We start from the raw sequence: 17,023 nt of genomic DNA, 5'->3' as shown, positions 1-17,023 counted from the left end.
GTGGTTGAGAGTCTGCCTGCCGAGGCAGGGGACACGGGTTCGTGCCCCGGTGCGGGAAGATCCCACATGCCGCGGAGCGGCTGGGCCCGTGAGCCATGGCTGCTGAGCCTGCACGTCTGGAGCCTGTGCTCCACAATGGGAGAGGCCACAACAGTGAGAGGCCCGCGTACCGCAAAAAAAAAAAAAAAAAAAAAAAAAAGCAAAGGACATGGACATGTATACACACACATACCCACCTTGGCAAAACAGAAAACATTATAACCAAACTGTGTAAAATAATATCATTCTTATATTCCTATACATCTTTCCCATTTTATATGGATTATCACTCCCTAACTTTCCGAGTTCATTACTGTCCTTCTTTGTCCATTTCTTTATAATGTATTGTTATGATCTGAATTATGTCCCCCCCCCCAAATTCATATGTTGAAACCCTAATCCCTAGTACCGTAGAATGTGAGACTATTTGGAATAGTGTCTTTAAAGAGGTAATTAAGGTTAAAAGAGATCATAAGGGTGGGGCCCTAATCTAATAAGACTATGTCCTTATTAGAAGAGGAAGAGACTCCAGGGGTACAGGCATACAAAGAAAAGGCTATGTGAGGACACAGCAAGGAGGTGGCTGTCTTCACGCCAAGGAGAGACACCAATGCTGTCAGCACCTTGACTGTGGTCTTTCAGCTTTCTGAACTCTGAGAAAATAAATTCCTGTTGTTTAAGCTACCATTCTGTGGTATTTTGTTATGGCAGCCCTAGCTGATGTAGGGGAGGAAAGACTTTCTTTCTACCCTCCTAGGTTCCACAGCTGTCTCTATGAAATAAACTGATAAGAGGCAGACTAACAGGAGAAAAGATACATAAGTTTATTAATTTTTAATATCACATGCACGAGGGCATTACAGAAGAAAAGTGAATACCCCAAAAAAGCAGAAACATGGGAGAGCTTACGTTCAAGAAGAAAACAAATATGTGGTATGTCGGTGGAATTATCTAAAGTTGACTCTGTCTTGAATAAAAGCAAGACTAGACTAGGAACAGTCTAAAATAGACATTGTGAAGAAAACAGGGAAAAGAATTATTTATTTTACATTCCTTTATTCTAATATTTTAATCTACTCTATACTATACTAAATTTTATAAGGTGTGAAAATAAATAAAAGACAACTTCATTTAAAACATTATCAGGAAGTTTAGAAGGGAAAGCTCTCATGCACATACCAGCCTGAATAATCAGAAGGAAGAAGGAAGAGAAGCAATTTTTAAAGGGTCTTTTTTTTTTTTTTTTTTTTTTTTTGCAGTACGCGGGCCTCTCACTGTTGTGGCCTCTCCCGCTGCGGAGCACAGGCTCCGGACGCGCAGGCTCAGCGGCCATGGCTCACGGGCCCAGCCACTCCGCAGCATGTGGGATCTTCCCGGACTGGGGCACGAACCCGTGTCCCCTGCATCGGCAGGCAGACTCTCAACCACTGCGCCACCAGGGAAGCCCTAAAGGGTCTTTTTGTATAGAATTCTTTGTGTAACATTCTCTGGGTTTCAACTTTTTATCCATGATGTTAAGAACGTTGTTTTTCTTCTGGTATGAGGGAGGACATTTTTTACATGGGAATTTCATCTCCTGCTTTTAAGAAAAGAAAGGAATGTCTATTTAGGTCTTCTGGCCATTTTTTAACTGGATTGATTGTTTTTATGATATTGAGCTCCATGAGCTGTTTGTATATATTGGAGATTAATCCTTTGTCCATTGTTTCATTTGCAAATATCTTCTCCCATCCTGAAGGTTGTCTTTTCATCTTGTTTATGGTTTCCTTTGCTGTGCAAAAGCTTTCAAGTTTCATTAAGTCCCATTTGTTTATTTTTATTTTCATTACTCTAGGAGGTGGGTCAAAAAAGATCTTGCTGTAGTTTATGTCAAAGAGTGTTTTTCCTGTGTTTTCCTCTAAGAGTTTTATAGTATCTGGTCTTACATTTAGGTCTTTAATCCATTTGGAGTTTATTTTTGTGTATGGTGTTAGGGAGTGTTCTCATTTCATTCTTTTACATGTAGCTGTCCAGTTTCCCCAGCACCACTTATTGAAGAGGCTATCTTTTCTCCACTGTATGTTCTTGCCTCCTTTGTCATAAATTATGTGACCATATGTGCATGGGTTGATCTCTGGGCTTTCTATCCTGTACCATTGATCTATATTTCTGTTTTTGTGCCAGTACCATACTGTCTTGATTATTGTAGATTTGTAGTATAGTTTGAAGTTGGGAAGGCTTATTCCTCTGGCCTGCTTTTCTTTCTCAAGATTACTTTGACTATTCAGTGTCTTTTGTGTTTCCATACGAATTGTAAAATTTTTTGTTCTAATTCTGTGAAGAATGCCAGTGGTAGTTTGATAGGGATTGCATTGAATCTGTAGCTTGCTTTGGGTAATATAGTCATTTTCACAATATTGATTCTTCCAATCCAAGAACATGGTATATTTCTCCATCTGTTTATGTCATCTTTGATTTCTTTCATCAATGTTTTATTGTTTGAGTACAAGTCTTTTGCCTCCTTAGGTAGGTTTATTCCTAGGTATTTTATTCTTTTTGTTGTGATGGTAAATGGGATTGTTTCCTTAATTTCTCTTTCTGAGCTTTTGTTGTTAATGTATAGGAATGCCAGAGATTTCTGTGCATTAATTTTGTATCCTGCAAGCAGAAGACCTAAATAGATATTTCACAAAAGAAGACATACAAATGGCCAAGAGACACATGAAAAGATGCTAAAAATCACTAATTATTACAGAAATGCAAGTCAAAACTACAATGAGGTATTACCTCACACCAGTCAGAATGGCTATTATCAAAAACTCTAGAAACAATAAATGCTGGAAAGGGTGTGGTGAAAAGGGTACACTCCTGCATTGTTGGTGGGAATGGAAATTGATACAGCCACTATGGAGAACAGTATGGAGGTTCCTTTAAAAACTAAAAATAGAACTACCATGTGACCAGCAATCCCACTACTGGGCATATACCCTGAGAAAACCATAATTCAAAAAGAGACATGTACCACAATGTTCATTGCAGCTCTATTTACAATAGCCAGGACATGGAAGCAACCTAAATGTCCACCAACAGATGAATGGATAAAGAAGATGTGGCACATATATACGAGGAACATTACTCAGCCATAAAAAGAAACGAAATTGAGTTATTTATAGTGAGGTGGATGGACCTAGAGACTGTCATACAGAGTGAAGTAAGTCAGAAAGAGAAAAACAAACACCATATGCTAACGCATATATATGGAATCTAAAAAAAAAAAATGGTACTGATGAATCTAGTGGCAGGGCAGGAATAAAGATGTAGACATAAAGAATGGACTTGAGGACACAGGGTGAGTGGGGAAGCTGGGGCAAAGTGAGAGTAGCATTGATATATATACACTACCAAATGTAAAATAGCTAGTGGGAAGCAGCTGCATAGCACAGGGAGATTGTGCTTTGCGACCTAGAGGGGTGGGATAGGGAGGGTGGGAGGGAGGCTCAAGAGGGAGGGGATATGGGGATATATGTATGCATATGGCTGATTCACTTTGTTGTCCAACAGAAGCTAACACACTATTGTGAATCAATTATATTCTAATAAAGATCTATTAAAAAAAGAAGCAGAAAAGGAAGATCCCTCCCTGCCCCAGCAACAATGCGCTAACCACCAGTAAGAAACTGCCACAACCTCGAACTCCTGTTCTTCTCCAGTGAAATTTTATTCAAAACAACCTTCCCCAATTTCCTCCTAAAACCTAGTAGAAATTGACCTTCCTTTTATCTCTTCACACTTACCAATGATTCACTATAGCTTGCCTGCCCCAGAACTGCAGTTCCCTGCTTTCCAGATTACACCCATTTTGCTTGTAAAGTAACTGGCTATGTTACTTTTTGAGGTTGACATTAGTCACTTTCAAAGCCCTGCTACTTTCTGTGAGAAATAAAAACTTTTCATTTTACTGGGAAGTTATCTTATAGTATAAGATTGCAAATGATGATAAAGAGTAAATAGATCCAATATTCTCTCAGATATATGTGAAATAAGCAAGAAATAAAACAGAAAGGTAGATATGTTTACTCCTTGATAGTTTATATCTTAAAAATCTATTACCATAAGGTAGATGGACATAGAATCTACGATGATTAAAAACATATATGAATAAATTGCTTATCACAGCATTCTGATTTCAGATAAATAGAAATCAGGTGATAATTTCATATCAATCATTCTATTGTCTTTGATATTTTTAAAAAGAACAAATTGTTTGCCTTAATTTCACAGCATTTATGTTACCTATCATTTTAATTGGTTAGGTACTAGGTGATTTTTAAAGTTGTATATATGTGATATGTAGCACTAAAAATAAGTTTACTGTCCATCAGTAAGGGAATGCACTATTACATTTTGATGCAGTCATACACTAGAAACAATGAGAGTTACTTAAATGAAAATGAACAAAAGTAAAAATGAATGTTGAGTTAACAAAGAAAAGATAAATATCAAAATTAGAACAATAGTTTTTCACTGGTTATATAAAGAAAGGAAGGGCTTGTCGTATGAACCTGTTACACCTTCCACATTTATTTCTAAACAAAAACGACACTTGCAGCAACGATTGTGAAGTATTTATACCTGATAAATCTAGATAAATGGTGCTCTATATTTTATGTACTTTTATGCATGTTTGAAATATTATATGATTAAATTCTTTTAAAAATGACAATTTTGTATTTCAAAGTTTTCTTTAAAAATTTCCCGCTCAAATTGAATTTTAAAGAATCTAGTAATGATTTTTCAGTGTGAAAATGATTTTATACCAACTCCATTAGATAAACAATAGATATTCCTCGATACATCTGCACCAAGCCTTTCCTTTTATGTGTGCAGAGATTCTTGGCTAGCTTTATCTTTGTCTCTAGGGGATGTATAATATCATTCTAAATTAGAAAAAAATGTACCCATGTACAATGTATACGTCTTCCATATAGCACTATCTTAAAATGTGTTAATCGAAATACAATGTATATACAAAAATGGACAAAGTATAAGTATATAGTTCAATTAATTTGCACATAGTGAGAACACTTAAGTAACACCCACACGGGTCATAGAACAGCACTTCGAAAATGTTCTCCCGCCTCTCCTTCCAAATAACCATTACCTTTATTTCTAATAGCTTAGATAGTTTTGTCTGGTTGTGTGTGTGTGTATGCATTGTGCATGGTGGGGGTTGTTGTGTATGTTTGTGTGTGCGTGCAAGTATGTGAGGGTCTCCTTTAGCCCACTTATGGGTTGATGAGATTCATCAGGGATGTTGCTTATAGCAATAGTTCATTAATTTACTTTGATTTATAATTTCATGTTACAGGAATATATTACAATTGATTTATTCATTACATTGTTGATAGATATTTGATTTGCTTCCAGTTTAGAACAAGTACAGATAAAGCTCCCATGTGTATTTTTGTTTTGTCTCTTAATGAACATATTGATATTCTGCATTTCTATTTGGTACATATAATTGGATAAAATTGTTGGTGCATGGGTGTCAACAATAGATAGTGCCAGTTTTCCATTTTTACCTGCCACATTGTAGCTCCATCAGTGATATATTTTATTGTCAATCCTATTAATTGTAGCGACCTGGTGGGTGTGTAGTGTTATCTTGTTTATTTATTTTTCCTCATGGCAACTATGTCTTGTATTGCCCTTGTGATTAATGGGAATATTTTCATACAGTAATTGGCCATTCGGATGTCCTTTTTATTTAAGTGCCTCGTCAACCATCCTGTCGATTGCTTATGAGATTCTCTGTATTTTCTTATTGATTTGTGGGACTTTATATATTTTTCTAGAAATGAGTTTTTGTCAGTTATATGTTTTGCAAATATTGTTTCTCAGCTTGTGACTTGAATATTTACTCTAATATATATAGTATTATATTAACTAGTACATTATTATATATGTGTGTGTGTGTATGTTTAACAAATTGACAAAACACTATTTATTGAACAGGCCATCCTTTCCCTATTGTCATATATCAAGTGTCCATATATGTGTGAGTGTGTTTCTGGACTCCCAAATCTGTACCATTGATTTTTTTGCTTATCCTTAATCCAAAACATAGCTTCCTAATTTATTTTCCAATAAATGTGATCGTCATTAGAATAATCACCAACTCTTTAATTCTTTTTAATTAAATTGCTTTTGCATTACTTATACTTCATATTTTAATATGTATTTTACAATATCCACAAAAAAACCCGATTGTAATTTTGTTTGTGATTGTGTTGCATGTTTAGAATGATCTGAGCAGATTAACATTTAACAATACTGAATCATTGATTGCAGGAATAGGATATCATCCTGCATTTATTTGGTTCTTTTCAAATGTACATAAATAAGTTTTAAAGTCTTTAATGCAAAGGACTTGTACATTTAATATGGATATATTTCATGCTTTTTGATTTTGCTGTCGATGCTACCATTTTCTTTCCATATGGCTTATATCTGGTATATAGATATTCAATCAATTGTTGCACATTTGTCTTATATTCAGAAAACTTGATACATTTATTTTATAAATATAATGGTGTATCAGCAACTTACTGAATTATTCATCAATATTATATTTCTCAATAATAATAGCTTTATGCTTTCTTCTAATGTTTGCCTTATTCCAAGAGTTCTAAAAAATAAGTCTACTAGAGATAACAACAGGCTTCCTTGCCTTCTTCCTTTGTTCAGAGAGAAAACTTTAAAAACTTTTTTTCAATTTTATTGTAATTTTTTTGCTGGAGTTCGTAAATATACTTTATCAGGTTATGGAAATTCTTTTCTATTACTAGTTTATTAAGATTGGTAACTAATTTTACCTGATGCTTTCATTGGTATTTAATGTTACAATCACGTATGTTTTCTCCTGATTCAGTCATAATGGAATTATACTAACAGAGTTTTGAATTGCAAAGGACTCCTCATTCTTGGACAAAACTCAATGTGTTCATGATGAATTGTTGTTCATGTATATTGTTCAAAATATTTTATTTAGGATTTAGGCATACTCATTTAAGTGAGAGATTGACCTGACTTTAGCAAGTATTTCTTCTTTTTCTGACCTTGGCAGAGTTTGTGTAAGATTTATGTTCTATTTTTCACTGTAAGTTTCAAAGAATTCATCAGAGAAATTCATTGGTCTTCCTGTGGAAATTTAATCAGATATTCAATTTATTCATTGGTTATAGGACTATATAAAACCTCTGTTCTTTTTTTTAATGACTTTTAATGAGTTGTATGTTGCTTTTTTTTAAGGCTTTTCAATTTACTGAGATACCCTACTCAAAAGCTGCTTATCTTCTTTAGATCTGAATGTGACAAAATTGAAAGAGCAATAAAGTAGAGCTATATCCAGCGTTAATCCTAAGAAATCCTATTTTATCCAATTCCTTTAAAATTCTCCACAATTCGTTTTTTCTGTGTTGTTGTATTTATGCCTCATCATTTAAGTATGATTTAATGTGTGTAAAAATGCCTGTATAAATGATGATCATTATTTCTAGGTTATCAAGGCAAATTGCTAGTAATTTACAGGTATTGGACCTATGGTTTTGACTCCTGCTTTTACCTAAACTGATTAATACTTTGACAGAAAAAAAGTAAAATAATGATATATTTATTGCAAAAATAATATTTAAAATTAATTTTTCAATTAGTTGAAGTGATAATGCAGCTGTTTGCTTGCATATCACAGAAAACATGAGACGAAGGATGTCATCTGTACATTTTAGGTTAACATCAAAGAGGAATCCTATGAAATATTAACAAGAAAAGAATTAAAGTATGTATAGGTAATTTTTAAAGACTGTAATGTTCCCTGTAAAACTAATAATTGGATAGACATCAGCATTATTACTTCCCCAACATTAAAAGTTTTTAAATGATTCAAAATTTAAATACAGTAACTTATGAAGTAACCAGGTCCCATTATGACTGACCACTGAAGGGTAGATGGCATGAGGCACAATTACATGAGCCCAAGTGCCAGCTTATCCCCACTACTTCCCTCAAAGCAATTTTTACAGGGAATACTAGTTACACGTATAAGCTATTGATACATATTTTTCTTTTGACCGATCATTTAATTGTAGAGAAGGACACCATTAATCATCATTCTGATTATAATACAAAATAAAAGCAGAGTGAAAATCTAATATCTTTATTCAGAATATGGAAACAGCAATATTCCTTGAAATATTAAGGAAAATATAAAGTACACCTAGGTTTCACCACAATTACAAGTTGCATCAGTAAATGTAATTGCTCTGTATTACAGCAATTACTTTAAACTGTTTAGCCTTCTGTCCATAGGAGGGTTTTGTTTTTCTAATAGTATCAGGCCATTAAATGTGCTGACCAGTGTTATCATTGAATTTTCCTTTCCTCCTAAATCTCATGACAATGAAAGCATTTCTGCAGAGTCTATACAAAGTCACTAGGCTGGAGCTTGTCACCCAGTAATAGACTCTGTCATTTATGAGTTCCCACTTTATGTCACTCCTGAATGCTTTCACCTGAACCATTACTGAGCAACCTGAAATGTGGGGATAAATCTGCCACTGTGTTCTGCGTACAATGACAGATCATCTGAGGGTGAAAGAGTCTCAGTGAGAAGAGAGCCATTTCTATCACACCTCCCCTCTGCCTATGTATATGCATGCCTGAGCAGGACGAAACTCTGCTTTCTTACAGTGTTATTTATTGGAAGCTGTTACTCCATTGCATTTTTCACTCACAATTTGACACTTCCTCCTACAATGTAGTTGCTGCAGCGAACACATCTTTTCTGTTGTAACTGCTGTCAGTAAAGGAGAGTTAATTTCCTTCTTGCTGATTCTCAATTTGAGCATCGATGTGCCAGGCATTCTGCCTGCAGTTTGCATTCATTTCATTTAGTGCTCATGGCAGCCCTATGGAATGGATATTATTGCCTCCCTTTTAAAAAATGTCCAGGTCACAAACATAGTAAGTGGTGCAATAACTATTCAACCTTGATTTCCTCTGATTCCGAACTCTCTGCCTTTTGAATGGGCTGCGTCTCTAGTGTTTGTGCACATAATGTATTATTAGCATTGCATTTAAAAAATGTTTTTAAGTCATTAAATATACATACAACTGCTGCATATAACTTAGATGTACAATTAAATCATCATGATAAACCAAACAATATATTCAGAAGTCAGGGTAATACCTTAAAAGCCCCTGTTTGTTCCCTGTCAACTTCATTCCCTCGGGAGTAATAACCACTTATTCCAAGTTATGTGTTATTAAATCTCTCTTTTTCTTTAGAGTTTTACTATCCATGTAAGATATATAATACGTATGTATATATATTTAGTTAGTTCGTTCATTCATTTCTAGTGCATTTGTCAATTTATATAAATGAAATTAGTATATATTCTTTTGCAGCTTGCTATTCTCAGTTAATGTTATGCTTTTGAGATTCACCCAATTTGATTCATGCAGCTGCAGTCTATTCCATGGTTGATGGACATCTGGGTAGTTTTCAGTGTTTTACTCTTATGAACAGGGCTGCAAGGAAAATTCTGGTTTCATGTCTGCAGAAGCATATGTGTAGGATTGTCTCTAGGATGTATACCGAGTAGTGGGATTGCTGGGTCATAAAACATGCACTTGTCAACTGTATTAAATAACGCCAAATTATTTTCCAAAGTGGCTGCAGCAATTTGCTGTAAGACGAGCAGTTGCTAGGTAGTTAATGAATGTGCCCATTGCTCATATCTTTGCCAATAATTGGTTTTGTCCAACTTTGGAATGTTTTCCAAATTGGTCACTGTGGTTTTGATTCACATTTCTCTGCTCTCTAATGTCCCTTTATTATTCATGTTATATCTGTGAAATCTTTGTTCATATATTTTTACCATTTTAAAATTTTGTTAGTGGTCTTTCTCTTACACACACACACACACACAATTTACTCACTCACTTATACATCATAAATATTCTCTTAGAACACTAATTCTTTGTGAGTTATATTTGTGGAAAGTATTTTCCACTTTGGCTTACCATTTCTTTTCTCTAGACCAACAGAAGTTCTTAAATTTATAATGTTCTTCTTTTTAATAACTTGTGAATATTAAGAAATTATTCCCTACCCAAAGCCATAAAGTTATTCTCTTATATCATCTTCAAAAACTATATATAAATTTCACTTATGCATTTAAGCCAATGACATATCTGGAATCAACTGTTGTTTGTGTTGTAAGATAAGCATTCATCTCCTTTTTACATAATGATAATTATTTTTGTATACCCATTTATTTATTAGTCCCCCAAGAATGTATAAGCTCTGTGATAAATTTGATTACCACATATAAATGACCATATTTCTATTTGGGTTGAGATTTCAATTATATAAATACATAGATCAGTTTGGAAAGTATAATTGAAGAAACACACAAAAAATGTTAAGCTCCTAAAAATGAAAAGTAGTAAAGCAAAAATACAAAGACAGGGCTTCCCTGGTGGTGCAGTGGTTGGGTGTCTGCCTGTCGATGCGGGGGACGCGGGTTCGTTTCCTGGTCCGGGAGGATCCCGCGTGCCGCGGAGCGGCTGGGCCCGTGGGCCATAGCCGCTGGGCCTGCGCGTCCAGAGCCTGTGCTCCGCAACGGCAGAGGCCGCGGCGGTGAGAGGCCCGCTTACCGCAAAAATATATATATATATATATATATATATATATATACAAAGACAATGCAAGAATATATATTAAAAGGTAATATATAATGAACCATTTGTTTTTTCCCCAGAAATTTGCAACCTTTAGCCAGTCTATAAAAATAATATTTCTATCAATTTTATAGGTCTTCTCTAAGGTTTAAAGTTTTATTTTTCCAGCAAAGACCATTTTGTGATATTTGATAAAATGTACTTTATATATTACTTCTGGTATATGTCATTAAATTTTTTTGCACAGTCTCAATATTAAGCTAAAAGTTTACTTTCCTAATTTACTAAGACTTTCTAATCATAAGATGATATATAATTGTATTGCCCCTTTTTCTGCAGGTATTGTCACAACCATATAGCTTCCTTTCTTTAATTTGTTAATGTTTAAAAGCATATTGATCAGTTTTCTGTTGTTAACTTAATCTAGGGGCTACCCTGGTGGCACAGAGATTGAGAGCCCACCTGCCAATGCAGGGGATACCGGTTTGGGCCCTGCTCAGGGAAGATCCCACATGCCACAGAGCAGCTAAGCCCGTGCGCCACAACTGCTGAGTCTGTGCTCTGGAGCCCGGGAGCCACAACTGCTGAAGCCCACCAGCCACAACTACTGAAGCCCATGTGCCTAGAGCCCGTGCTCTGAAACAAGAGGCCACCCAGTTAGAAGCCCGGGCACTGCAACGGAGAGTAGCCCCTGCTCACTGTAACTAGAGAACGCCCGTGCGCAGCAACGAAGACTCAACACAGGCAAAAATAAATAAATAAAGAAAAATAAATTTAAAAAAAAATTAATCTAGAATTTCTGGGAAACAAACAAATGGTTCATTATGTATTATCTTTTAAGATATATTATTTTATTGTCTTTATATTTTTGCTTTTACTACTTTTCATTTTTAGGAGCTTAACACTTTTTTTGTTTCTTCAACTCTCTGCAAGTATATGTGTGAGACACGATTTATCTCTAAATGAATGTTTAGGGAAAAAAATCTATTCTAGGGGCTTCCCTGGTGGCGCAGTGGTTGAGAGTCCACCTGCTGATGCAGGGGACACGGGTTCGTGCCCCGGTCTGGGAAGATCCCACATGCTGCGGAGCGGCTGGGCCCGTGAGCCATGGCCGCTAAGCCTGCGCGTCCAGAGCCTGGCTCCGGGAGAGGCCACAGCAGTGAGAGTCCCGCGTACCGCAAAAAAAAAAAAAAAATCTATTCTAAAGCTATTTGACTATTGTGTGGAAAATTCAGAATTTATTACTGATTCAGATTCTCTGAATCTGTTAAATTTCCATTTAAATTTTCTATTTCTTTACATCTTAGTCAAATTAAATTATTCAGGGAATTTATCCACTTAATAAGTTTTCAAAACTACTAGCACACAAATATTCAATTTTGGCACCTAATATTGAAGTTTTAATATCCTACTTTTGTACTTTTATTTACATCTTTATTCCTGTTACAGTTCATTTGTATATTCTCTTTATCTTTATTTATCTTGCCAAAGTTTGTCTATTTGTCTCAAACATAACCCAAGCACTCCTAAGTCAATATATCATTTTAAAATAATTAAAAAGCCACAGGTATTTAAAATTACTCAAACCAATAGATATAAAAAGAAAAAAGGCTGGAAAATAAATATTTAAATGATCACAGTTTCACATTTAAACAAAATAAACCAAAAATATTAAGTAATTATAGACTATGTCTCCTGTTATGATGTAATTTCATAAACAAAAAGTTCATCCTTCTAAAAATTGAGATATAAATAGATAGTAAAAATTAAAGATTTAGTTTAAAACAGTGAACACTCTTTTGCTATGGAAGGTGAAAATATTTTTACACGGTTTTGTTTTAGAGTGGTACCTCCATCTCAAGACCTACCCTTATTTTTCTAAGATATTATGATAAAAGGGAAATATTTATTAATCAGTATTCTTTTAAGCAGTAGAAACTCATCATGGTGGTGGAAAGTGTAACGTTTACTAACGGAAAATGTTATGCTTATTATAAAGCAAGTCATTTCCTCTCAAATTTAAGAGTAATAAATATTATACCAGTACATATAACCTTTTTATAACAATGTTTTTATATTATGCACCTTGGAGTAAAATTTTCAATCCCTTTTGAAGAAGGAAGAGGCATATCATTTCCATTTCTCTGAATTAGGATTTTATAAGTATACTTGCAGGAAGTAGTTACTGAATGATAATAAGTAATATGCTGTGGTGTATTAATGAATTCAGGAAATCATTTACTTCTTCAGGAAAGTACGAATGTCTTGAAATTTTTAAAAATATTAGTAGAATAGTGATGAGAGAGTAAAGATTGAATTGCTTTGAAATGGTAGAGAGAGCTAGTTACTTGACATTCATATGCAATAGGGTGAATATTTTAGTGTATTAAATAAATATTTTATCATCTGCAATCCTTATTTTAAAAATGTACATTGACCCCCAGTAAAAATTATACCATGGAGAAACTGAGATTATAGAGTTTTGTACATAAGGCAGAATTTTTCAATACCCCTTACATAATGTTTCCAATAACTCTTTAATATGTTTGCCACCTTAAGATGGAGGATATAGCGAGGAGAAAAGTGAGAAATTGAAGGAGAAAGAGAGTAAAGTATGAGAGCCCATTACTCATATTTCTGCTTCCTCACAATGAAACCATAAGGTGGGGTTTGGAGTTCTATGAGAGGCCTCAAACAAATGGAGAAACCTGAAGCTACACAATCAAGAGCCTGAAAAACAGTGTCTGGGAGGATAGATTCGGTGCAGAGAGATGTTAGGTTTGGCAAAGGGAAAGAATAGCCAGTTGACCTTGAAACAGCACTATTACATCCATGTGATCTGTACATTATTTAGTGGATCTAGCATTTTCTTTAATTCCTGTTTGTGGACAAAGTACCAGTGCACCATTGAAAGGCAAAGGCTAAAATCTCAGGACAAAACTGTCACTAGCAATGAAGTCTTTAATCTAACACAGTGAGCTAGATTAAAGTGGTTTTGGTGATAGCACGGCACAGTTTAAAAAGATGGGATTAATTATACCAGAAAGCTCTCCAATCAAGGGAAGACAAAGCACAGATTTGCATCAGAAAGCAGAGAGAATTTAGCGGGTACAGCTGGGATCTCAGGCGTCCTGCCCTCCACCCACAAAATGTAAATTTACATAAGCCACAGAGCCACAATCCCACTTATATTGGAACATTGTTAGAAATGATATTTATCTAATCAGAAAGAAAAAATAATTTCATTGAGCTAGATTTATCAATGTCAAAAGCAAACTAATAGCCCCCCCAAAGATATCCATGTCCCAATTCCCAGTACAGGTGGAAATGTTACATTACATGGCAAAGAGGAATTTAATTTGTAGCTGGAATTAGGGAGAATGGCTTGAATGAGCCAGGTGTGCCTAATGTAATTACAAGTGTTTTAAAAGTGGACGTGGGCGGCAGAAGAAAGACCAGGGTGATGTGAGGTGGGGACTCCACCAACCCTAAAAGTTCTCTCCCCTAGAATCTCCAGAAAGGAACACAGTCCCGCTAGTACCTTGGATTTAGCCCAGGAAAAGTCCAAGCTACAGAAAGGTAAGAAAGTTTGTGTTCTTTTAATCCACTAAATATGTGGTAATTTGTTACAGCAGCCCTAGAAAACTAGAACAGTGAGATTAAACCAAAATTTTGCTTTATGCTTTTATTTCTTTGCTTCTTTTTCTCTGTATTCAGTGAGGGGGTGTTTATGGGGGAAAAAAATCAACTCAATTATAGAGTACTAGAAAGAAATGTGTGAGTGTACTTGCAGCTCTGCCAAACAGTTCTCAAAGATGGAGAGATGACCAAATTTATGTTTCCTGATAAATCTTTTCAAGTGCCTAATGTAATTTCAGTTTTTTCTTATAACTTTAAAAAAATGATATATTTCATTTGTCCCCTTCAAAATCTACCCACTTTATAAGTTCTACTCCTGTTATCTTTTATCTCCAGGCTTTTTTTAAATTTTAAATCTGAAAAGCAATTTCTTACTGATCTTGGATATCTAACTGGTTTCTGAAACTAATTATCTCTGATACTGAGCAAATTGCATTCCCTTCCAACCTGTTTTGGCACCAATCCTTGTTAATAATGTCTTTGTTATTTACACAGCCGTTGAATTTAAAACTTTGAGGTTATCCTTTACTAATAACTTTCTTCTTCTATGTCCATCTGGTGTACAAGTCTCTTGAATCTGGCTTTATTCTTTCCTTTACCTTTGCCACAATCTTATTCTCATCATTTCTCGCCTGGACTATTGCAGTAACATTATAGTTGCTCTCTCTGTTACCATTCTATTTCCCATCCAGACATCTTCATGCTCTTGTGAAGCTTCCCTTACAAAATCCTGTTTTTGATATTAATTTGTTGGCAGTCATCACTTCATTTCTGCTCCCTATTGACCCTAAGCCACAGCCACTCCTCCTCTACAAGTCACATAGTCATGATCTACTCATGTTCTAGTCATGTTCTTACTGTAATGTCTAATAAAGAGCTTGGAAAACATGTGTCAAATAATATGTGTAAATAAATAAAGGTCAAAATAGTTGAAGCCAGCCCATGCGATAGTAATGGATCAGAGAGATTATATCATCTTTGCTGGTAGTCCACTGACAGAGGAGGAAAAGGAATCTTTTCCTCCTGCAGCTGAAATTGCTTTAATCACCATCACCTGCTTGGTTACTACATCCAAGGCATTTTGACAAACTCAAATTTGATCTATGTATTAAAAGACTGATAATTATTTTAAGAGGCTGTTGTTAATTAACCTAGGACAAAGGAGATTGAAATTAGTACATAAAAAATACACTTACTGTGCAACAACTTCCCTATATCTTTAGTCCAATAGATAATTTTTAGTATTTTTACTGAAAGCAATAGGTTCACCCAATCTATGAATGCAGATACTGATATGATCTACTAATCAGAACATTATCAAAATTCTTAAGCTGACGTTAACTCACCTTTAAAAGAGTGTTCCCTGGGGTGAAAAAGTAGGAAAAGTACAACAAAGCAGTTCACCATTTGTTTCTGTCCCTAAACATTGTTCCACACCTGATTATTCCAACAGGCCATTATTTTTTCTTGTCTAAGTTTAATTTTATTTTGTTTTCATTTGCATGGAACCTGGTCAAACTGGCACTCACCCGGACATTAAATGGATCCTTGTTTATTTTCCCTCAGCTCTTTGTGAGGGCTAGAAAAGCACAATGGTGTTATAAAATTGTTGCCTTGTTGTTATAAAACCTCTGCTCTTATAAACTATACTGTCCCAAGAAGTATTATACTATCTTTCATATTACTTTACTAAGCACCAACATTAATATAAAGTAGTATTAAAAAGGCACATGCTGATGGTAAAAAAGCTGAGGTTTATAATGGAAATGTAAGTTTTCTAAGCCACTCTGCGTATGCTCCCTTTAAAAAAAGGGAAAGAGAAAAAAAGTGTTTCTACTTAAGGAATTTGGAGATTCCATCCTCTGTGAGGTGGTTGTGAAGATGACAGAAGACATCTACATCTATACTGAGGTTGGGATGGTGTTACATATCAGTGAAATAAGCTAGTTTGGAGTGAAAATATATAGGCACTTTTAAGGTTCTGTACTTTGGGTAAAACTTAACACAATATGGTTTCCATGGAAAATGCTAATAAGTAGTAAATTCAGAAGTGAAGGGTTTGAAATTCCAGATTTTTCTCTCCTCGTAAGATAAACTGCTGCTGAGTGCTTAGTTCTGGTTGCGTGTTTTTGTTTGTTTTTAAGAAACTTTTTGCTATTGCTATCTTAACTTTAGAAATTCTTTTGATTGAGAAATAAGGTTTTTTATTTTATTTTACTTATCCCTAATATGAGCCAACCCCTCTCAAAATGTTAGGTCATTCAGTTGCCTGTGAAGATGTGGAAACTTAGAAACTTTATTGATTTACCCCAGCCCCCAAACCTAGGAAGCAGCAGAGTTGGTCTCCAAGACTAGCTTTCTCGGCTACAAATCGGTAATCTTGTCACTGCATGATATGATGTATTAGTTTCCCAGGGCTGCCGAAACAATATACTACCAACTGTGTGGCTTAAGCAAAAGAAATGTTTTCTTTCACAGTTCTGGAGGCTAGAAGCCCAAGATCAAGCTATAAACAGGGTTGGTTCCTTCTGAAGGCTGTGAGGGGAAATCTATTCCATTCCTCTCTCATAACTTGGTATGAGTAGTATGCTAGGAATTCTTCACATTCCTTGGCTTCTGAATC

At 35.1% G+C, this 17,023-nt stretch overlaps 1 protein-coding gene across 1 annotated transcript in view; it reads left to right on the top strand.

Moving 5' to 3' along the window:
* The window catches only part of LOC149743946 (uncharacterized), a 122,112-nt gene extending 106,942 nt beyond the window's left edge, over window positions 1–15,170 (top strand). The window contains exon 4 of the mRNA XM_089905945.1: window positions 11,189–15,170. Within this exon, the coding sequence (XP_089762071.1) occupies window positions 11,189–11,291 (103 nt within the window). The 3' untranslated portion in view covers window positions 11,292–15,170. The remainder of the gene's footprint in view (window positions 1–11,188) is intronic.
* The last annotated feature ends 1,853 nt before the right edge of the window (window positions 15,171–17,023 follow it).

The sequence above is a fragment of the Delphinapterus leucas genome, unplaced genomic scaffold (genome assembly GCF_059928025.1).
Source record: "Delphinapterus leucas isolate spDelLeu-1000000601 "Yukka" unplaced genomic scaffold, BTC_Dleu_Yukka2 spDelLeu_asBTCV2_sq40, whole genome shotgun sequence".
In the NCBI taxonomy this organism is placed as follows: domain Eukaryota; kingdom Metazoa; phylum Chordata; class Mammalia; order Artiodactyla; family Monodontidae; genus Delphinapterus; species Delphinapterus leucas.
Note: the sequence above shows the minus strand (reverse complement) of the source record. Positions and strands in the feature narration are given on the sequence as shown.